At 39.7% G+C, this 23441-nt stretch overlaps 1 protein-coding gene across 6 annotated transcripts in view; it reads left to right on the forward strand.

Moving 5' to 3' along the window:
• tsnare1 (T-SNARE Domain Containing 1) overlaps window positions 1-23441 on the forward strand; it is a 153590-nt gene that overhangs the window by 96176 nt on the left and 33973 nt on the right. For all 6 annotated transcript variants that reach the window (XM_031868652.1, XM_031868648.1, XM_031868649.1 and 3 more), the window contains 2 exons: window positions 1774-1846; window positions 14213-14295. In XM_031868652.1, the coding sequence (XP_031724512.1) occupies window positions 1774-1846; window positions 14213-14295 (156 nt within the window). The remainder of the gene's footprint in view (window positions 1-1773; window positions 1847-14212; window positions 14296-23441) is intronic.

The following is a 23441-nucleotide window of genomic DNA, read 5'->3' on the forward strand; positions in this document are numbered from 1 at the left end:
GGGGGAGGGGGGGGGAGACCTGTGAGCAGGAGATAGACAGAGGTTTTATAAGCTTTCATATTACTTTGAGCTGAAACAGTGAGAGCACAATCAAAGCTCGGGGACTGCGGAGATTTAGCTGCGGTCAGCCGTAGCTGCACTGGTTTGCTCTGTGCCCTGACAGAGAAATAATGAAAGAAAAACTTAGTCAAGTCAAGCGCACAATGTCCAGGATTAAACACAAATCCAAATGTGTCAATTAGACAGGGACGGGGGGAGTGTCATTTAGCATTTCCTTTACAAATCTGTGCATGTATAGTTGCACAACACATCAAATATCAATCAACAACCCCCTGTAGTGTAATCTGATGTTACTCAGGGAAATCTATTATTTGGCACCAATATTGAGCAGACCACCAGCTAAATACACACTCATGTCCTGTAATCGTGGCATTTTCCAACATTACAAAGAAGTCATCAAGTCAACTCTACAGGTGTGTTCCAACATAATCGCAAAGCAAATTCAAAGCTTGTTTTATTTGCACAAATTTAAATGCTGAACTTTTTCTGCAGTCTGTCTTCGCCCCAATACTGACTGTAAATATGTTAGCTGTAAGCTAGCTAGCAAGGTACACACTGATTCAAAAAGATTTCACAGAAATTTGTGAAATGACCACAACATACATACAAGTAGGAAAACTCAAGTCATTAATTCCAATGTTTCAATAAAATGCACTGCCTTTCCTATTTGTTCACAAGGGGTTGTGTTAATAAGAGTAGCAGGAGGCCATTTGCTGGATATTATAGATCCCATGTGGTTACGTACAGGCTACGTGACATAACACTGTCCTGCGTAGGCTACTGTTAGTCTGTTTTTAGTCGTAGCCGAGAGATCAGCGAGACATCTCAGGCTCTTCCCATTTCTATTGTAAATAGATTGATCATTATTTAAGAACCTTTTCAGAATGTACTTGTACTTCTTTAAACAACAAGAAAAGGGACAAACTGAGGTGGTGTTATTATGCAATGGTTTCGTTGGTCCGGCCCACTTGAGATCAAATTTGGCTGTATGTGACCTGTGAACTAAAATGAGTGATCCAACTGTCCTCAAAACTGACATAACTCCAGTTCTATTTTCCTCTACTCTCTGTCCTTTTAGTGTGTCTGTAAGTTATGCACCATTACACTAGATGCATAGATTCATCATCCCAAGGAAAAGACATGTTTTGGTCTAATTGATACATTTTAACTGAGTGTGTGCACCTCTGTCTTAGTTCATGCTACCTTTGGTGGATATTTATCTCTATTTACATTGTGGTTATGGTAGGCGCCAGGTTTCACAAGGAGGAATAATGCTTGGTATTAAAAAAAGCAAAACAATATCTCTGGTTCTGCTGCACCAACTTTGATTGTTTTCTTTGTAGTTGTCCAATGTGATTCCACCAATGTTAAAGGACAGCAATGCTCAATTGGTGTTGTACTCTTTTTAGCAGCTAATTAGCCTAATTAGCTGCCACTCATCAAAGTCGACACCAAGGGAAAAGCTGTATTCTATATTTGGACACATGACATAACACCTTGTAAATATTTTTAAACCCAGGAAATAAAGGTAATACAATTAAAGTAAAAAACTAGTTATTGATTAGTTAATGGTAAAACCAAGTAACAAGTCAGGATTTGGTGTTTCCTGTATCTATAATGTGTTCTCAGCCAATCAGTGCAAGTGGTTGATATCAGACAGACACTGAGATGAAGAGTGGTATAACATTAATATATACTGTGTTTTCTCCATAGAAAGACATGCTGGACGTCAGTCAAATAATGAAGGATCTGGCCAGTATGGTCCATGAACAAGGTGACGCCATAGGTAAGATGTTCTGTCTGTGATGTCTGTGTGTGTTGAATGTTGTTTACATTGTTGTCCCTGACTCAATCAGCAAAGATAACCTTTGTTGTCATGTTTTAATTTGATGTGCTTGATTAATAACATGAGCTTGAATATGTCTCCGGGCAAAACAAACTCTACCTTGCTTTCACACTGTTGAGATTCTTTGATGAGAAGCGAAATTCTCTGGGTTTATACAAACAGCAGACTGTTAGAGAAAATCCATTTAGCCACTCTGATATCTGTAAACGGCTCTCAACACCCTGCAGTGATTTAGACTTGGCCAAAAAACAACTACACATAGCACACAGATATAGGGCAGATATAGAGGCTTTGCTGCTGGGTCACAAATCTGCCACCGGCTACGTCTGGCCCCATCATGAACATTCACTAGAGAATTGGCTGTTACTTACTTATGTCAGACAACCAAAGAGACCATGCTGTGATAGGGTTGTAGATCAATTCAAGTAGAAGTGAAAGGATCTGATAAAGCTGCTGTTTGGTGCTGCAAAACACTTTCAGCTGTGGCTAAGACTATACCTAGTCTTAGGTTTGAGAATGTGGGAGTGTCTCACTCTCACACTTGAGAAGTCAAACGTGCACCATGCCATCATGGATTGCTGGCGCGAGTTGGAAAGGCAAATGCTGAAACAAACAAACAGAGATTCATTGCCAAAGTCTGTTATCTTGCAGAATAAAACATTCTATCCATGGTCACGATTCCACCCTACATGAACCAAATAATGGGAACTGTCTAGGTCTGGTGGAGCTGCGTGCCAAGTTCCACCCAAGAGCGACCACTTCAGAGAATAAATACATTGCTGATCAGTTCATGGGGAAAACAATACAGAATAAGATGATCACACCCATTGGAGAGGAGATACTGGAGGCAATAATGGAGAGAGTTAAACAATTAAATTACTACTGTGATAATGGACTGCGCCACTGACGCTGCACATATAGAGCCGCTCTCTGTTTCCTGCAGTGCTTTACACTTCAAGTGCAGGCTTTACAAACCTCTTCTCAGGCATATGTTGAAGTTAGGATTGGACATCCACAAATCTCTGCCCTCAGATGTACTTTTGAGCATCGCCTTGCTGCTTCAGTACACACATGATTTGGGTTTCCAGTGAACTGAGGGAGCAATTGATTGGAGGTTCAACCTGGTTGAATTCTACGTCTTCCAGCTGTGTCATCTGCTGAACGTCAGATTTTTCTCTCCTCTTTCCTCCTGGTTTTCTCTAGCTATGTGCACCTTCCATTGTCAAAGCCAATTTTGTTGAGTAAATTTTGTGTCTGAACCAAAATTGGTTCTGAGTATTTATAGATTCCCAACATTCCAACAGATTCTACATGTCATCATAGTTTCTATTCCATCTTAGGTCCAAATGGTCATGGATTCTTTTTCTATTCCATCATTGGATCCCATTGTAGCAATCGGATACCAGTTATATAATCTTTGAATACATCAATGTAATGATTTCTAATGATTCCTAAATATAGGTAAAGAAAGAACACTGAAACATGGATGTCCTTGCACATAAGTATATGCCCGTTGCACACCGTTTATTTAACCACAGTAACCATGTGCACTTAGCAACCATCTGATACATGCATATATCACCACAGGCAATACAAATCGGTCCTATACTCTGGTGTTAGATTGAAAATGCTGTTAATGCTGACTATAGTAACACAATCTTTTATGGTGCTCATAAGGGCAGGAAAATACAATGCTATCAATAGCTAATGTTATCCGATAGTAAGTGGACAAAGTGATGTCAATGGTTAGCCAGGTTCAGTATGTAGTATTATCAGATCCGGCACTACCCATCAGTGATCTAAGCAGCACCATCATTTAACAAACACTGGAGTTTAAGAGGTTAGCAAAGCACTCGTGTTAACATGCAATACCTATCAATTACTATGCTTATGTTATTCATCATGCTGGCTTTGACACACAAGGCTTATCTACAGTATTATCAATTTAAACTAAAAAGAAAAATGGCGTGTGTGTGTCTTCAATCAAAGACTTACAGAATTTAGGGCACAAAACATAAGAGACAATAGGAAAGAGCTGTGTTTATTGTATATGAACAGTGCGTTACAAATGCTTCATACACACTTTATGCAGATTCATGGTGCTAAGCTGTTCACCAGTTATGAAGATTGCAGATGTGTGTGTGTGTGTGTGTAATGAGGTTTTTTTTGGAAGGAATGGGATGCAGTAACTTCTGCTAATTGCTGCCTTTTTGTTGCAGTGTCTTTTTGTATGCTGCCTTCAATCTGGCTAATGTAGATGCCCTTTAAATACCCTTTAGAGTCAGGCTGACTCACACTGGCTCACCACAGTTCTACAAGAATGGGAAACCAGATTTGTTTTCCCCCTTTTTTTTAACAACTTTTTTTTCTCCAACGCACTATTCTTAATTGTCGTGATTAATATTTAGGGCAACAAATGATGCACATAATGGACAAGAGTTGTTTTGTTTTTCCAAAGGGCTTTTTTTTTTCCATTTGAGGTTTTCTTTAATGGTCCCTGGACCATATCGAACCACAACACTGACACACAGCAAATAATTAGTTTACAACAAAATATCAATCTCAGACTATTAAAGTCTTCCCACTAACTCAACCTGCTTAATGCTTTTATTATGCAGTGCACGTCTTCAGGTCAAGGCTCTGAAAACAATAGATGAAGAGTGGTAGTAAGTCATGTTTTTGTGTGGAATGAAAGCCTGAAACATAAAGCAGCAGTAAGTGAGCTCCTCACATGCATTATTTGCAAATTGTAAACCCAAGCACACATGCTGCAAACACTGCTGCTACGCTGCTCTCAAGCTTTCAAGTATGTAACGCCGTGCTCCAATCAATGATGTCACACTGCAGCAGGTGTTTGTCATCAGCCATTCAGAGTAGAATCTGCTGTGAGTTCGCTGATAAATGAGAGTTGCAACCTGTTTGAAAGTGTTACCCGCAGAGAGCACCAGCACGGCTGTCTTTATGACCCACTGTGAATTCAACATTGTCTACACCCAGTTTGTGTCTTTTCTGATACATGCTCAGTGGTGAAGCAGGTCGTCCTTCAATCAGAGGATAGGTGGTTTGATCCCCGTCTACGCTAGTCCATGTCCATGACACTTAGGCTGTGCATGCGGTGCATGGGTGCGAATGTGTAAATGAACATGCAGTGTTAAAGTGCTTTGAGTAGTCGGAAGACTAGAAAAGCGCTGTACAAGCACAGTCCATTTATCATTTACATCCAGTTGTTTTATCACATGTCATTTCCATCACAACAAATATTTCTATTAAAATTGTATATTAAATTATGTTTCAATGACACTTATTCAAAGTGAAAAAAAACACTTGTATTTAAAGGTGTCCTGATGAGTTTTCTTGTTACGTTCAGTGTTTATCACCAAAAAAACCTGCTTGAATCCTTGAGCTAATAGAAATGTGATGAATGCATTTCTATTTACCATCACCAGTTGGTCAGTGGAATATTGTGACACCGTTGGCAGTATTGTGGATCGTGTCACCCGCATGCATGTGACAAACAGCTACATGGTGCTACGAGTCAACTCCTCAAGATACTTTTGAAATTAATAAAATATGGCAAAATATCCATTGTGCAAAGTAAAATGAGCAATGAAATTGACTGATAATTTTCAAGCTGATATTGAAATAATGCTTGAGTCTCAAATAGTAAGTCCCTATACGATGGATTTACCTATAATCAAGTAACTTCACTTTTTTATGTGGATGTCCAATTAGTGTTGATGGTAAACACTAATGTAGTGCCTTTTAATAAATACATTTGTGTGTGCTTCATTGACTGAGAAAGCTGAGTTCACCTGCACACAGAATGTGGCAGCAGTGATGCATTGCATGTGAGCTACTGAGGCCCAGCCGAAACATTTTCGAGCCATTGAATATGATTTTTGTTTACATGCAGGTAATACAATAAAATACTCATAATTCTTTGATTATTTTCCACAATGTTTGTGTTTACGCAGACGGCTCCACTCATTCTGTTTTTACTTTTCAAGATAAAAGACACACTTAAATTCACTCAGCATTTTGCTGAGAGGCAACTCAACGGCTTACAATAGTGTTAGGTGACAAAAAACATTGAGTTAGGTGCCGATCGCAGCTTGACGCTTTGCAACAGATGTGGTTCCTTTAAAATCGCCCCTTGGCAAAGCAAGTCGGGCAAAACAGCTGATGAGCGGGGGTGAGTGCACAACCAGGCAATGAAGTGTAAACTAGAAAATGCATTTCCTGCTGAAAATGCGTTGGAATGCTGAAAGCTGAAATGAATTGCAAAAACATTTCTGAAAATAGATATCCAATTTAAAAACAATTGCAAAAAGCTTAATAATTCAAAAATTTGAAAGATTACAAATATGAAGTCATATCACCCCTCTCCTGAAAGAGCTGAACATTTTGATATTCGAACGGTTTCTGTAGCTTAAAAAAATTTCAGCGGTAGTGATATTTGTTGTAGTAGTAGTAGTAGAAGTTGTCGAAGTATTAGTAATTAGAAGAAGAAGTAGTATCAGTAGTCGTAGTAATAGCTGTAGTAGTGGTCGTAGTATTTAATATAACAGTAGTAGCAGTAGAATAAGTAGTAGTAATAGTAAAGTCAGTTTTTGAAGTAGTAGTAGTACTAGTAGCAGTCGTACTAATAGCTGTAGTAGTAGCAGGAATAGCAGTAGTAGCAGTTGTGGTATAAGTAATAATAGTAGTGGTAGTGGTAGTAATAGCAGTAGTGGTAGAAATAATAGCAATGGTATCAGTAGTAGTAGTAGTAGTAGAAGTAGTAATAGTAGCAACAGCAAAAGTTGCAGTAGAAGTATTAGCAGTAGTAGTAGTAGTAGTGATACTAGAAATATTAGTAGCAGTAGTTGTCGCAGTATTAGTAAGAGCATTCATTATTTCAACAAAAGCCTAATTTTGAGCTTAACGTTTAAATACAGTTAATCCATGAGGCTTTTATTTTGAAAGGGTGGGACTGGGTGGGGGAGAGAGGGGGAGAGGAGACATAATCTTAATGTTTGACACACATAAACAGAGGTTATTAAATGACAGGCTTCATCACAAGCATTTCAGTTAGAATTCACTCTTTGGGGCTTTTATTTTGAAATGGGGTGTGGGTGGGGTGGAAGGGGAGAGGAGACATAATCATAATGTTAGATAAACATAAACAGGTTATTAAATGACAGGCTTCATCACAAGCATTTCGGTTAGAATTCATTTTGTGGGGCCTTTACTTTAAAATGGGGGGTGTGTGTGTGTGGGGGGGGGAGTCCTCTTAAAATCTCTAAGACCTGAATGACTAAGAGAGAGACAGACAGAGAGAGAGAGAGAGAGAGGATGAGTGAGTGAGTGAGTGAGAGAGAGAGAGACTCTAATCTCTCTGGCAATCTTTCTCATTTGGAGATTGTCCTATGTTTTATCTTTTACAGCTTACATGACTATTGTCCTGCTCTGCCATGTCTTTTCTCGTCTCTCCCTCTTGTGTCGCGGTGTGTGTAAATGTCACTCGAATCAGGAAACTTATCAGAATACCCATATTTGATTGGCTGAGCTGCATCACGTATATCTCTAAATCATGTGTGTGCGGCTTTTATTTTAAAATGGGGGGGAGGGGGGGGTCCTCTAAAAGTCTCTAAGACCTGAATGACTGTATGAGAGAGAGAGAGAGAGAGCAAGAGAGAGCGAGAGAGAGAGAGAAGTGCATGTGTGTCTGTGTGTTTATCAACATCACTAATTAGCTTAATCAGAAACACCTGTGTCCTTGCAGCCTTTTCATGGAGATAAAACAGGGAAACACCTCTCAAACAAATCCTCAAAACTCCCATAACCGTAGCTCCTATTGCTCCGATATTAATGAATGAGGGGAAGGATGAGTTGAAGAACAGATCCTGTAAAAATTGTGTCTGTAGTGTAAAAAATGTGGCTGAACTGGCGATCTAGAAATGGGGTACCGTGTTCTGTGGAAGATGTTTTTGAAGCAAAATTTAACATTGGTCTCTATGGAGCAGAAAGTTGGTTTTCCTCTCAATAACAGGCTTCTGTGCCAAATGTGTAAATCTGTGGGATTGCAGTCATTTGTCTACAACAAGGACAAGATTAGCTACTTCTACATACAGAAATTATGCATAAAGAGTGAAGATTGTGGACACAGTGGCAAAAGACAAATCTTTTTTTCACAAGAATCTCAAGCTGCTCTTCACTCTGGCGGTGACATCACGCACTCTAAGCTGCGCAATACACACCCATTATAAAGTCAGAAAAGGGCTGAAAAATCATAAAAGTTAAATTGCTGCAGTTCAAAAAGTTTAAAATGTATCAAAAAGCTGAATAATGTGGCAATAGATCAGGGTTTTCTCAACATTTGAAAGTTGAAATGGTGTCTGTAGCTGAAAATATGAGGAAGTTGAAGGATTTTAAAGTTGAAGAAGTTTAAGAGGATTTGAACATTTTCTCCATTGAAATCCCATTCAAAATTAAAATTGCAAAAAGTTTAATAATTCATGAAGCATAAGCGATAGAAATATGAAGAGTGATAGCAGAAATGTCATTAAAGAGCTGAACATTTTGATAGTTGAACGGTTTCTGTAGCTTAAAAAATGAAGAAGATGAAGAGGTGGGACGGAAGAAATATAAGAAGAAGAATAAAGAGAAACAGGATAACAATAGTTGGAACAGCATTCCAACAATAACAGGGGAAAGAATGATTTATGTTGCTCTGCTGTTAAATGAGAAGGAGGGGGAAAATGATATAGTTTATTGTAATTTAAAATAGCCAATATCAATGTCCCTTCCAACCACATCCTCTGGCATCCAAACAGGAAGTCAGTGGTGAAGTAGTAAAGCCTGCCTCTTGCTTGTTTTCTTTGCCTGCCTCGGTCAAGTGACATTGACAAGTGGTGCGACTCCGCACCTGCAACTGAAAAGTTGAGAATATTTAAACTTTTAAGTGCATCTTAAAACCACCTATTCTGTTAGCTGTTTGCTGATAGCCACATGCACCGTACAAAACCATACAACTAAGCAAACTACCTCCCCCTTCTCTGTCTCAGCATGAAGTTTCAGTTATTATTTCCAAAGGAAAAAGTTTGGTCATTTCTTTAATGAAATAAAAAGTCAGAAATGAGGTAATGCTCTGCACTTCCACGGGTCAATTCCTTAGTCAGATCTAGAATACATTGAACATTTCGTTCCCGGTTCTTTCTTCTATTTGTGAATTCTGCATCATCTCGTGCTTGTTCAGCTCAATCAGAGATGCATGAACTGTGCGTTTCTCAGCCATTTTGTCATTTGCATGTGAAAGACTATTGATATGGTATTTTAGACATGGAAGGTAAAGGAACACAGCGTGCTCCCATCCGAATGGGGCAATGGAGAGATGGAAGAGGACTCTGGAAGACTGCAGAGTTCATGACATTATGCCACAGCAGAAGTCCAATCTGATCATTACAGAGCCATGCAATAATGGACCTCTACCCATTAAAAAGAGATGCACTGAAATTGCCTTTGGCTTTTTTTTCTTGGCATAGTGGCGGATATGAATAATATGTGATTGTGCTGCGGGGGCGTTTGTTGCAAAAGCAGCAGGTAATACAAAGAAATGAAAAGGCTCAAAAAGGAAGGATTAGTGCTTTTATTGCCTATTCATGCTGGCTGAGGACACACTATATTAAAGCCTGTGAGTCGAGATATGCAATCAACAAGGTTGGTTCAGCAGGAAGACAAGCTCCGGCATACTAAACACAAGAGGTGTTAAAAACGTATTCATCTGTACAGATCAAAGGAGTATCTTTGTTTTAGAGGGTGATTCAAATATTGTGGGGATGGACATGCTGCGGGCTTGTTTCTATTTGATATCATAATGTACTACATTCTGAGTTTATTATTACGATTTTTGGTATTTGGAATGTTTGAATAAAATTTGCCCAGAAGGTGGCACTGAAAATCCCATTGGGTCCTAAAATATTTTAAGGCTCCGGCCGCGAACTTCACAGCACTTTGCCACCTCAACTGACAGCCGGAGCTAACTGTCCTCAGTGAATCAGGGTCTTCGGCAATGTCGGCAACTCTTGAAAATCATAACTCGTTTGCTATGCTTTGTTTAGGATTAAATTCTTTACTGGAGCAGAAAGTTCTTCATAGATCCGGCATTTTAGTTTTGCCCTAAAAGTGCACCAGATTGACGCAGTTCACCTTAAACACATTTAGGCAACTGAACCCTTTCGTTGACCCATCCCTGTATAGCAGTGGATTGTTATACGGCCATTAGGGGTCAAGGGTTCAGTGTCTTGCTCAGGGACACCTCGACACATGACACGCCCCGGCCAAAGATCGAACCGTCGACCTTGCAGTTACCAGACAACCCTCTTAACCCAGTGAGCCACGGTAGCACTTCAACAACATTGTAGGACACCAACACCGGTCTCCTGGTAGAAAGTCCTGTGTTTGTTTGACGCACCCTCCCTCCCTTTTTACCTACGTGTTTTTATTCAGTCTTTATACAACATCATCACACTCCAGCATTTGCTCCGAGCGTGTAATAATGATGCACTTTGTAGTTAATTGAATAGAAAATATAAACAGTATTTTACCTGCTTTACCCTTGCAGTTGAAGAATGTCACAACATCCAGTTGAAAGGTCAGCAAAATTAGAACAGACAAATCAAGTCAACCTACAGTCAGGGATTTATGGTGTTGGACACCCATTTATCTTTTTTTAGTTTAATCGGTGAGGCTTATCGCTAAATTACTGCTTCATCATCGTCATTCCAGCACGAAGGTTTTAGTTGCTTAGCAACGGCAGGAGCAACAGTAGCGCAACCATCCTAAACACCTTTGATAAATTGATGAAAGCGGCACAGCTTGCGTTTTCCATGAGTTTTTTGACGCAACATGGAAACGGCCCCAAAGGGTGCTGTGCGTCGGACGTCAAGGAATGCAAAGCAGCGATATTGGACGCCTTGGGAATAAGAACGAGCTGGATATTTGGTCATATTGGTGATCAAAGAGTGCTGTAATTGTAATGCACATTGCCAAGGTGCTATACAAGTCAGTCTTTGGAAAAAAAATGGTCCTGACCAGAGACGCAGTAAAACAATGAATGTATCAGTCCATGGGTCAACCTCATTCTGATCTTTAGTGGGTGAGTGTAAACATGTGTTCCTCTGCCTTCTTCAACTTGCCAAAGTAGTCGCTGTATTTAGTCAATTAGCTCAATTCCCTCACATAACCTCCTGCTCTTGTTGAGTTCAAAAGGTAATTCTCTACACGCTCAAATGGTGCAGTAACTATCAGAGGCCATCACAACATGAAACACTGAGTCTTTACCCACATCTCTGAACCGGCTCAAGTCTTTTCACTCTCACAACCCCAAAACAATCAATAGCACTCTCACTGTTATTGGCCAGTTGCAAATATATGAGGGTAATTATGTGGTGATAACAAATATTTTGGACCATCCAGTTCATTAAACATGTTCCGTCTCATCCCAATAACTTCTGTGTATTGGCATTCTTTAAATGAAGCCTTGTTGTTAGCAGTGTAAACTATTAGACCAGTAGTCCTTGGTAACACCGGGGGCTTGTTGAGCCGTCGCGTAACGTTCTGTCAAGCCTGTGTGCAGAGTAACAATACGAACACAAGTCAGTCCCTCCGTTGAGCTCAGGATGATTCAGCAAGATGGGCATTTAGTGTTTTATTTCTTCTTGTGTACAGTTACAAACTAAAAGTGCAGCCTTCTTATTACAAAAAATTGGGGATGCATATCTATTTTTGCCAACATTTGAAATGCTTGCTATTCCTCAAATTGGTTCTTGACTGCAAATTACTACAAGTATTAATGTCAAGCTAGTAAAAGCATGTGCAGATGTCAGGGTAATATGCCTGGTGCTTTGGCTGATGTTCTTTTTCAGTTAATTTCCGGATGCAAACATCAAGTGGCACAGGAATTTGGAGAGCAGGAGCTTTTTAGATGGTGATTGTCTGTTAATCTATGACAGGATCACTGATGATACTTAAAATATGATACGACACAAACACCATTTTGACTGATAAGAGTTGTCTGTCAGATAGTCTTCAAACTTTTACACTGTACTGTGATAAAAAACAGATGAGGTGCTAACCATTTAAAAAAATCTCTATTAAAACTATATCATTACAACTGAAACGTGCATTAAATGTATACTACCTTCAGGTTTATACAGATATTAGTAACATTCGAGCCAAACAAGGCTTTGCTGCATTATGGAAGCTCAATTTTGGCTGCGAAATTGAAGTCCAAACCATTTACTGAGAATAGCCTCATACTAAACTAGATAGCGATCAGATGAAACCTGGCTTGCCATCGCTTAAAACTTAAAGATATATTTCAACATTTTGGGAAACCCTTTTTTTTTTTAGCTCATGGCCGCCGCTCTGCACTGCGCTTATATGGTGGTAATCGATTATAACGTTGTCCCGACCCGCGGTGTTGTCACGGAAGTGTAGTGCCCCCCTCCCCTAGGGGGAACACCGTTAGCTTTGTCAGCTGTTAGCGCCGTTAGTGGCTAGCCACTGGCTGAGCAGTCTCCATGGTAAAGGCTATGTGGAGGCATTAGAAATACTCTGAATTCCATATTGAGCACCTTTTAAACAGAAATGTAAAAAAGTTTTGAGTGCTGGAACAATTTCTTGGCAAACAACAGCTGGATTCAGTGACAGAAAGATTTCAAGTTTTGTTACCATTGTGTCTAGACAAAAGACACCTGTGCTCACCAACCTCATCTGGCAAACTGCGCCATAGCCAGAGGCTGGGCGGATAGTTCGTCAGGAAATGGTAACAGCAGATAGCTGGGCTTGGAGGCTACACATTTTAACAAAAAACCTGAATCACAACTCCAATGCATAGAGTTAGAAAGATGTGGGTGGTTATTTGGCAGGAGGTGTTCAATGAAAGACAAAAATTATTGAATTATGGGAAGTTAAGGTTTTTGGAGCTTGTCTAATAGGGACTTAAAGTTAAGATATCTTGGCCTCTGCTGCTTTGATTTGGCCAACAGTACTTTTTATTTTATTTCTTAAGAAAAATAAACCAAACATTTACTTGTTTATTTTACCAATAAAATAAATAAGTAATTAAATGAATAAATGAACTTGCACCTTTTGTGTAGTTTGTGTTGTAGCGTAGGTTTCTCTCACAACTCTTCAAAATATACGTTGGGCTCCAGACGGGAGAATAATAAAATTCCACCCTGTCAATTTAATAAAAAATTATGACTGCGAACAGTTGGAGAGATAACTAACCCGACTAGCCTGCTAACCCGGCTACAAAATGCAAAGTAAGCAAAAATCAACCAATTTCATGTAAGTCAATTATATTTTACTCAACAATCATAAATCAAATCAAAACAGATACTTTCTTTCTCAACACAGAATTATACACACAAAGGTTCATTAAATCAAATACACCACATGGCCGAGTCCAGATATAGTAATCAAATGTCCTTTTAATGACAAAAATGTATGTGCACTCCAGGTAAATGTCAATAGTTTATGGCCAAGTGATGAGGTGTGAGTGGCATGCGTGTGTGAGTGTGTGTGTGTTGGGGGTTGTAGTTCTGTTCCTAGCTAAGGGAATATATGGCAGTTCATTTCAGTTCCGTTCAGTTCAGTTTATTTCAGTTCCATTCAGTTCAGTTTATTTGAGGGTGCGTAAGTGTGCTGGGAGAATAAGAAGGAGAAGCCTGGAGAGTTTCATGTTAAAGGGACTTATCTTGATGAATCCCCGATGTTAAGGAGGCCCCAAACTGGTCCAAGCTGTAGCAGAACACGATTCCTTGTTCCACCACCTGCCCCCGGGATCAGCACACCTCCAGTAAGGCCTGGTCCTCCAAGAAAGCTCTGTGTATTCAGTTGGGTCATGGATCCTTGCTGCTCCGATTTGGTATAGTCTTTGTCGACATTTTCTTAGTTTAAGCTTAACAGGTCCAGAAACTGAATTATACTTTCGGTAACTTCATTAAAGCTCTCACCCCTCTCTTTGTTCCTCCATGCAGTTGTGGTGAGTCGATTGTTTTTTCCCTTCCCCCCAGCTCACAGGTGTGTCTCATTTATAGCCTCTCTTGCCCCACCTTCTTTTCCTGTCAGGTTGGAAAAGGGCTATTCTGTGCATTTCTGTTCTGCTACAGTGTGATTTAACAATGTGTGGGTTATACAGTTTAAGCATGAACTTGAATCAATTGCCGTGACATGCTGTGGTGCCACCTGACCACATTGTTGTAAATTCTTGGAATAGAAGTGACCCATTAACAATCAATCATCTCTTTGTTTCCTCAGACAGCATTGAAGATTACATCCAGACTACGTCGTCCAACGTGGAATCAGCCAATCAGGAGCTTGCAAAGGCCAACCAGTACCAGGTACAATAAAGCGCCCCAACTGCAGTGTGTTCCATGCTTTGCATTCACTTTGATCCGTTTTAATTTTGTGTACTTGACTGAGCTTTTGCATTGTAATGCAGTAGCAAGAAGCTTAGCTTGATCAGCCATGCAAACAGAGACTTTGCTAACTAGATTACACAGCTTTATCACATCCCCCACTAGCATAATAACAGAGGTGATGTAATTTCATGTCATACTTTACTAGCTTTTGCCTCAGTTAAATTAATTGTATATAGAGACCAAAAAATTAACATAGTTGCCTGGAGTCTGGAGAAAACACAAAACCACATATGTAATTCCAATTCCATGAGCAAGTCTCACTTCTACTGAGATAATGGTTATAAACCTGCAATTTTGTCCTACAAGTGTATTGACTAAGAGAGGGAAATGCATTAATGGGCAAATAACTGCAGCCAAAAATTAAATAGGATGTTTTTTTTTATGGGTTTTTTGGCGGTGGCTTGAATTTCCACTTCACAGCACATATTGGAGAAACGCTTTATGAGATGCCCAAGGGTCTGCTTTTGCTCTTTATTTTCAAGGGAAATGTTGTGTCTTCTGCCATTCTGTCAGGGACTATCTCAGTAGGCCAAAGCTCAGAGTGGCGCTGTGCTGTGTAGGCCCCTGGCTATCGTAAATAATGTATTGACTTTAGTGTCACTGGGTTAATAAAGGATCTACCTTTTTTAACGTGAGTAGCATAGCTATAGATCTGCTTCTGAACTCTTCACTTCAGCCATGGAAAAGGCTGTATCTTGTTGTGATTTTGGACATTTAGACCTTCAATAAACAATTCTGAAGACCATTTTAATCTGATACCAAAATCATGTTTTATTTGAATCAGATTTGGGCCATGGACTCAACTTTGTTTGTTCTATATGCATGGATTTCCAACGCCATATCAGCAGCTATTCAATATAAAAACAATTGCTGGGCAGTTTGCAGAGTCTGTCATGACTGCAGTGGTCTCTGTCTGTCCCCCAATACTGCTGCTCTACTAGTGAGTGAACAAATGAATGAATGGCAACAGCTTTCCCATTAATTGTCATTTCATTATCTCAAGGAGAGCTGAGCCGTGACCAAGCTCACACTGAGCAATTTAGCTCTCCGCCAATCCAGACAGCCGCTGTCTTTGCAGAGGCAGAGCAGCTGAAAAAAAGAAAAAACAACAAAGGAGGAGACAGAGAGACAGGCATAAAGTCAGACAGACAGACAGAAAGACAGCATGATGAACCACGTGCGGATTCTACACAGTCTCATGTTGACATCAAAACGGATCCCTCTTTTTTGTGCCGAACACTGTCAAAGTTAGATACTTTATACCTGTTACATAGAGAACAGGTATAGACCACCTCTTCTTGCTCCCAATACATCAAATACCACAGCTTGGTCAGTGCCATGCCGATGCCATGCACCGGGCTTTCAACTAACTCCAATGTCAACACACCTGCATCCTTATTAGACGCTCAGAGCAACTGATAAAGTGTGAGATAGTCCACACGGTGTGGGTAGAAGGTAAAGTGGACGGGTGAAACTGATACGACTGGATATTCAATGTCAAAAAATCAGACTTTAGTCTGTCAAGTTAACATCAACAAGGCTTCTTTACAAAACCTAACTAAGTGGCCTCAACCTAAATTTCCTGTGTAGACGGAAGTTTACTTTTAAGGGACAATTTGCATGTAACGAGCATATGTTGAAAAAACGTCCCTGACACATCCAAAACTGGAGGGGGCGACTATCCCCGTCAATGCTTAGGAACACCGACCAAGCTGTGGTATTTGATAGCGTGAGAATGTGTCGATCAGGGACGTTGGTCACTTTCCGCTCATTACATGCATACAGTTTTTTTTCAAAATAAAGTCCCAACATATTTGTTTCCTTATTTTTTATTTTGGTTTAGGTAATAATACTAATAAAGTAAGTTAGTAAAATGGAAACATTGCGGTTGGGGTTAAAAAAAGTATGTTTGTTGTGTAAAATAAGTACACTAGTCACATGGCATTAAGTAAGTAAGTTACTGTACCAAAACAAAGTAAAATGAATTCAACCTTTACTTGGTTTCACACCAATTCCTATTCCTGTGTGTGTTTGACACATCCAAACTCCCTCCCACCCGCCCTGTGTTGACTGTGTCGAATACTGACACACATTGGTTTCCATTGGAGTTAGTTGAAATGCCGGTGCTTCTCACACAGAGGATAAAGGGGGCCTCTGTGTTATGATTTTAGCCACAGAGGGGGCCTGACCAACCGTTTGTATTTGATGAGTTGGGAGTGAAAACGGGTCGGTACAGAACCACATTATAAATATATATAAATATTAGTGCTGGGCAGCGATTAAAATATTTAATCGTGATTAATCGCATGGATTTTTTGTGATTAATCGCGATTAATCGCATTGTTATGGCAAAGTTCAATAATGAATTCAAAAGTAGTGTATTGCGCAGTTTTATTTTAAAAGTACTGCTATATGAACAAAAGTGCAATAACATTTGGTTCACGAGATGCAGGTAGCATGTTTTATACTTAATGTGAATGTAATTCATACTTTGTTGGCATCTTATTCTGAAAACCGGATGTTCGTCTGAAGAAAACGGATGTTGTCTCACGTTAATGTTTCCGCTAACTTTCAAAGTCCTTCGCTCGCTCCCGATCTGTGCCGTTTAAATGCGTTTACCGTGAATTTCAGCATATAGGTGCACTAAAATGTAAGTGTCTGCTGAGTTGACCACGGAGATCTGAGTGTCTGCTGACTTTACCGCAGCGATGTCCAGTAGTCTCCAGGGAGAGCAACAGCTGGTGCAGCTTCTCTCTTTATTTCTGCCCCCCCTCGACCAGAAGCGGAAGCCGCCTTTTCTCTATGGCAACCCTAAAGGGACATCATATATCCAATACAAAACGATAAACATTTAGATAGTCTGTTACAATAATAATAAATTAAAAATACTTACCTGTTTTTTTTTTGTTTTTTTGTTGTTGTTTTATTATTATTATTATTTTTTTCCCATCTCAAAAGGCTCAAGGACATACACACACACGTTCACACACACACACACACACACACGCACACACACACACCTACATACACAACTGACTATAGGATTTGCTGGCTTTTATCCCACTGTTCTTGTCATCCTCTTGTTATGTCTATGTATTGTCTTGTCTTTCAATAAAAAAAATAAAATAAATAATAATAATAATGAATTTAAAAGATGCGTTAACGCGCGATAAAATAATTGTCGGCGTTAATTAATTAACGCGTTAACTTGCCCAGCACTAATAAATATATATCTCTGTGCATGGCTGTAGTCCACTCAAATCTTAAAATTGTTCCCAAACCGAAATACCATGCTGCTTGACCCAACAATGTTCAAACTACAGTGTGTGAAAGGAAGATATTGTATGTTCAGCAGACATTTTACCTTCTGTCATTTCTTTCATACCAACTGACACTTTAATTGTGTACAATACACACACCCGCATTGTCTTTAGTATTTCTACTTCAAGCTGACATTTAGCAGTTACACATGTTTCATGACCTTTCCATGACACGAACACAAACAACACTTTGCTGTTTTCATTGCTGTATTGTACTTCAACTGAAACTTCAACTGGTTCTATCACTTACTCTTTAGTACTGTTTGAGTTTCCACTTCAACTGAAATGTGGTGTGCTTCCTGACTGACTGACTGACACTTGTAATACTGCTTTCACGTATTAATTATCATCTGCTTGCAACTTTTACTTTTCATACTCGTTGGCCAACACTTTAACTGCTTTCAGTGCCTGCACTTTAATTTACATGTAAGTAGATTCAGTCAACTGACAATTCAACTGCTTTGCAACTGCTTTGTATAAGTGTACGGTAATACATGTCAGTGTTTGCATGCCCACTTACCTATTTGACAGATTCAGCACTTACTCTTCAACTAATATGATACCATTCAATATAATTTATTGTCCCCTTAGGGATTTCTTTTCTTGGGCTCAGTACACATGTAAGTGCTGTTGGTAAGATTCTTAAAAGAAATTAAATGCAAAGTGGACAACTTTAAAACCACATTGAACCTTAACACAGTTAAAGGGAATCATATTGCAAGAAAACAAGCATTTTAAACAAAGCACTAACTACATCAATGCACATCCTGACAGGCCACTTTGGGGAATATGGCTCAAGCTGTTTTCCTGTTCAACATTTTAATAAAAGTGAGAACAAATAGCAACTGACACTTTCACTGACACTTTACTTTACACTTTAATCGCTGTACTTCAATTAACACATATTTTTGTCTTCAATCTTTGAAATATCAATGAGGCTTGCAATTCAACTGATGTTTCATGTCACTTATCTTTTCAGATGTTCTCATTTACTCATTTTCAAGTGCTTTCAATGTGTACATCAATTGACATTGAACTAACTGAACTGGATTGTCAGTTTACATACTTTGGTTTCTACAGTTTCAATTGGAGTTTCTGTTGCTGGTGATGCTTCTATAGCAAATTGACAATTCGCTGCTGACAATGGCACACACTTCTATTGGAATTCCATTTAATGTCTACAACTGCTAATTTAGCTGATTCCAGTGATTATACTTCAGCTTCTTTCAATACTGACACTTAAACTGACACTTTAAACCCTTAAGTGCTTCAGGTTCAACTCATACACACTACCATGAGCAACAAATGAACATTAAGACAGTTAACCTGTTTACAAGTGCAACTTTCAGCACGAGAGAGTACACTTCAAAAATAACTTTCCTACTGTTTTCCCCAAAATTCACCTCGATATATTTGGTATCGTCACCCAAATTTAGATCATTCTGTGGGTTTGAATAATCATTGTTAACACGGCCAACAAAGCTCCCATTGCTTAGTTCATTTCAGCATGATAGTTTTTGTCTCTTTTCTAAAATGTTGTCAGTGGCAGTGATGCACATGAACAGCAACGTTTTTTTTCTTTGGAAAAAAGCCTTCAGTGTTGTATTTTGATTGGACAGATCAGAGTTTCAGACTCTCTCTGATGCTGTCAAGTCCAGACAAATGGTGCAGATATGAGTGCCATGTTGATTTTAAGTCAGGGCCAATCTGGAAATAAAGTATACCAGCAGTGTGGACCCAAATCTGCCCCAGGTTCACTCAGGTGTCGGTTGTTTGGGAGTTGGATCTGCCCTCAAACCTCTCAATGAAAGAAAGAGATCGAACACTTTGCAGCAAGTCTACGCACTGATGAAGCCTTGAACACTCCTTGAAGCTGGTCTTCATGCACCACTGCACATCTGCACTGGTCAATTAAGAGCGGATGTCATTTTCTTCTCGTGCACCGCCTTGTCTACTCAGTTTACACTGAAAATAAATTGAATCTATAATCCATTATCTGGGGGGCAGATTACTCTCCCCGCTGCAAGTTTTCTCTCGTTGCAATGGTTTTTATCACCTCATCTGTGTTCAGTGGACCACAAGCTCTGATTGTTGATGGCAGCACAAGATGTTTTTTAATTACCAATAAAACACAGATGTTCTAGCAATTCAGTGAACAAAAGCTGTGGCCATTTCCCACGTAGCAAAAAAACTATGAAACAACTAAATTCATTTTTGATTTGAGTTGTGTGTGTGTTGGGGGGTTTCCATGCTGATGTCACTGTGTAGACTTAGAAGTCGATCCATCTTCAGAGCTGAAATCGATCTCCTAGTAAGCAACTACATCCTTCTGGTTCTGAAAAAATAAAATCAATGCAACCCAGTTGTCCTCCGGCTTAATAGAGGGTATAGAGCGCTGGCTATTGTGGTCGTGAGAGGAACAGAAAAGAAGGGGAAAAAGGAAGATGGCTTGTAAATGAATGTGTAAGACAGATGATGGACCCATCCACGCGAAGACACATACAGATTGTTGCCCTTTTGACAAATAAGATAATGAAAACGAATAACCTAATAACAGTGTTAAAGCTCTGACTGATCACTGGACTCAGACAGGGGGGATGGGCTAATGCTGACAGATTGCAGGGAAACTGGCTTACTGTCCAATCACTCTTCCCCTACTCCCTCTAGACTCTTGATGCTACTTTAAAGGATATGGAGTAACAATAACAATGTTTGAAGTTACACAAGTTGTCAGAGACACTCGTCTGGCTCTACCCCGATCAGCAGAGCTGGCCTGAGCATGTTGAAGAGGAAAAGGGAAAACTTGACTTGAAATAAAACATGTATGCATTAGATGTTTCTCAAAACATTTGTTTTTGTTTTATAAAAATCAAGTTCAATACATCCAATAATTTACATATATATATCATTAAATTGAATGCGCATTCTCAGGTTGTCTGATAATTAATTGTCCATATATTAAAGGACAGACAGCAAATTAATGCTATCAGATTCAAACAAAGCATTCATATTGTGTATATAAAATGAGTTGTTGTTCAGTTGAAAATTGCTTGCCCTTCCACTCCCAAGAATGTCTTTTCACCTGTGCTAAATTTAAAGGCCTACACCCCAGCCTCCCATCACCTATGTGACATCTAATCAGCATAATTATCACAATAATAACAACAACAAACAAAACGGTAAAATCTCAACACAGGATCAGTATAATAATGATCAGTATAATTCATAGAAAATGAATGATGTCTCAGAATGATTAATCAAACAAGGAAAATCTCCCTTTATTGACCACTATTAGGCAATTCATACATACATACATTTGTTGGGAGCCATACACTTAAAGTCGTTGGTGGCAATGTTTAAGATTGTCAAGTGTCGACTTTTTAAAGAAAGAAAAGGTTCTCTCCTTTTTTCCAGGAGTCTTTTTATAAGTTATCAACAAGCATATTCAAGGGAAGCATTCATTCATTCATTATCCAAACCGCTTATCCTGTTCAGGGGCGCTGGAGCCGATCCCAGCTGACATTGGGCGAAGGTAGGGTTCACCCTGGACAGGTTGCCAGTTCATCGCAGGGCACATATAGAGACGGACAAACATTCACACCTACGGGCAATTTCGAGTCTCTAAATATGCCGGAGAACGCGGAGGGAACCCGCGCTGCAACGGGGAGAACGTGCAAACTCCACACAGAAGGACCACCTGGGATCAGGGATCGAACCCAGGTCCCTCTTACAGTGCCAGCCACTACACCACCGTGCAGCCCGATGTGAGCTGTTTCTGAATTGAAATGCCATATGTAGAACACCCCCCCCCCCCCCCCTCGACACCACCCCGAAATGTTGAGCAAATAAAGCCGCAGCAGTGTACAAAGTCAGGTGCTACACTCTGTTGAGTCACTTATACACACACACACACACACACACACACACCTACACAAACGCACAATGTGAAAGGCACTATAAAGCAAGGCTTCTCGTATTCAATCCAGTGTGATTGTACACGCCAGACAGATTAGTTCAACTTCCTTGCCCAAGGTTAACTCTCAATAGAAGCAATGATGATGCCTTCATGAGTCAAAACAGCTTCAATCTGTCTTCTTTATAGTATGAGCTTCAATGAATGAATCACATCATAATCAATGGCTGTGCTGTGCCTTAAACAATGACATTTGAAGGAGTTCATCAGAGGTGAGGCAGTTGTGACATAATGCGAAAACCTCATTTCATTTTTGAAAAAACTTGTTATATTCAGGGTAGTTGATTATTGCTGATATTTTTAAAAGGAAATTACCAACAACTAAAATTGTCCCATGAATGTGCCCAAAAATTGTTAATGGTTGGAATAGAATTACAATGTTCTCAATGTGATTTAGATCCAATCTTTTTGTTAGGCTGTTCACATAATGTTTGCATTCTGGCAAATATTTAGTACCAACATGTAGTTCAAGATGTCTGAATCGTGGCCAACAACTTATATTTGTTCAGTCATCCAAATAGGTTGAGTGTTGTTCCTCAGGTTGGAGTAATAATTGCCCAATCACAGCTTTATAGGTAGGATTCGACTTTGGTGAGATTGCTGCAGCTGAAGAGGTTGTTGTAAGTCATATTACAGATATAGCAACTCTTACATTATTAAAAAAAACTTGAGCTACAGCTTCCTACTGCCACTGCAGCTTCTCTGTCAACTGAAAATGATGTTACATGATGGAGATGTCACTTGCTACTGATGGGTAGGGGTAATACAAGAGAAGATAGCATTGACATAATGCCAGGCTGAGTGGATTAGGTGAAGCAAAATGGCAATAACTAACATTCACACACCGTAGGCACAGCTACGGGAGCAATTTGGGGTCAAGTGTCTTGCCCAAGAACACATCGACATGGACTAGTGGAGCCGGGGATCGATCTGCCGATCCTCTGATTGAAGGAAGACCTTGCTCTTCCACTGAGCAACTGATCACAGTCGCCCCCAACAGGCTACAACAGTCCGAACAGGGTTTGCGCTTCAACCAAGTGGCAACATCGGGTGTGAAAAAAATGGCCACCTAAGGCTGGTTTAAAGTGAGTCAATCTGCAAAGACTCTAGACTTTAAATAGCAACTTTATAGCAGAAATAAACATGTCTACCGCCTGGTACAAAAAGCAGTTTTGGTCTCCGTAGCTAATTTCCCTATTTATGACAACTGTACGGGGGGGGTCATTTTTCATTTAACTTACCCGTTTCAAAGTTATATTAAGCTTTAAAGTTATGCAAAATTGAATGTGACCGCTTTGAGTAACAGGTCGCTACCAAGGCGCCGTTCAGCGGCAGTGGCGGGCCGTGAATTTTATAAATGGGCCTTCTGTGCTGTCCAACTGAGCTACGGTTATTTGTTTCTAGGGGTGTAACATTGAATACACGTATTCATATTAAACCGTTCGGTACGAGGCTTATGAACCGAACAATACGTTTGAATAATACTAGTGCATTTGGAAAATGCAGAAGCTTAAATTGTGGGAAATATAATGTTTTCGTTGGACTGCGCCCACGTAACAGACAACGGGCTGTGTGACCTTTTGAACCCGGAACAATAACAAAAAACAGCTGAGGCCCCGCGTGTGTTCAGAGAGGCTAAGCTAAACTAGCTTAGCGGGGAAACAAGAGCAGTTAGCTGTTCCCTACTGATTCAAACAGAGAATCAAATGTCCGAAATAACTCCGTGATGACGGGATGCTTCGTCATTAACACAATGACGAGAACTAGTCACA

The sequence above is a fragment of the Anarrhichthys ocellatus genome, unplaced genomic scaffold (genome assembly GCF_004355925.1).
Source record: "Anarrhichthys ocellatus isolate YVR2014 unplaced genomic scaffold, GSC_Weel_1.0 scaffold43, whole genome shotgun sequence".
In the NCBI taxonomy this organism is placed as follows: domain Eukaryota; kingdom Metazoa; phylum Chordata; class Actinopteri; order Perciformes; family Anarhichadidae; genus Anarrhichthys; species Anarrhichthys ocellatus.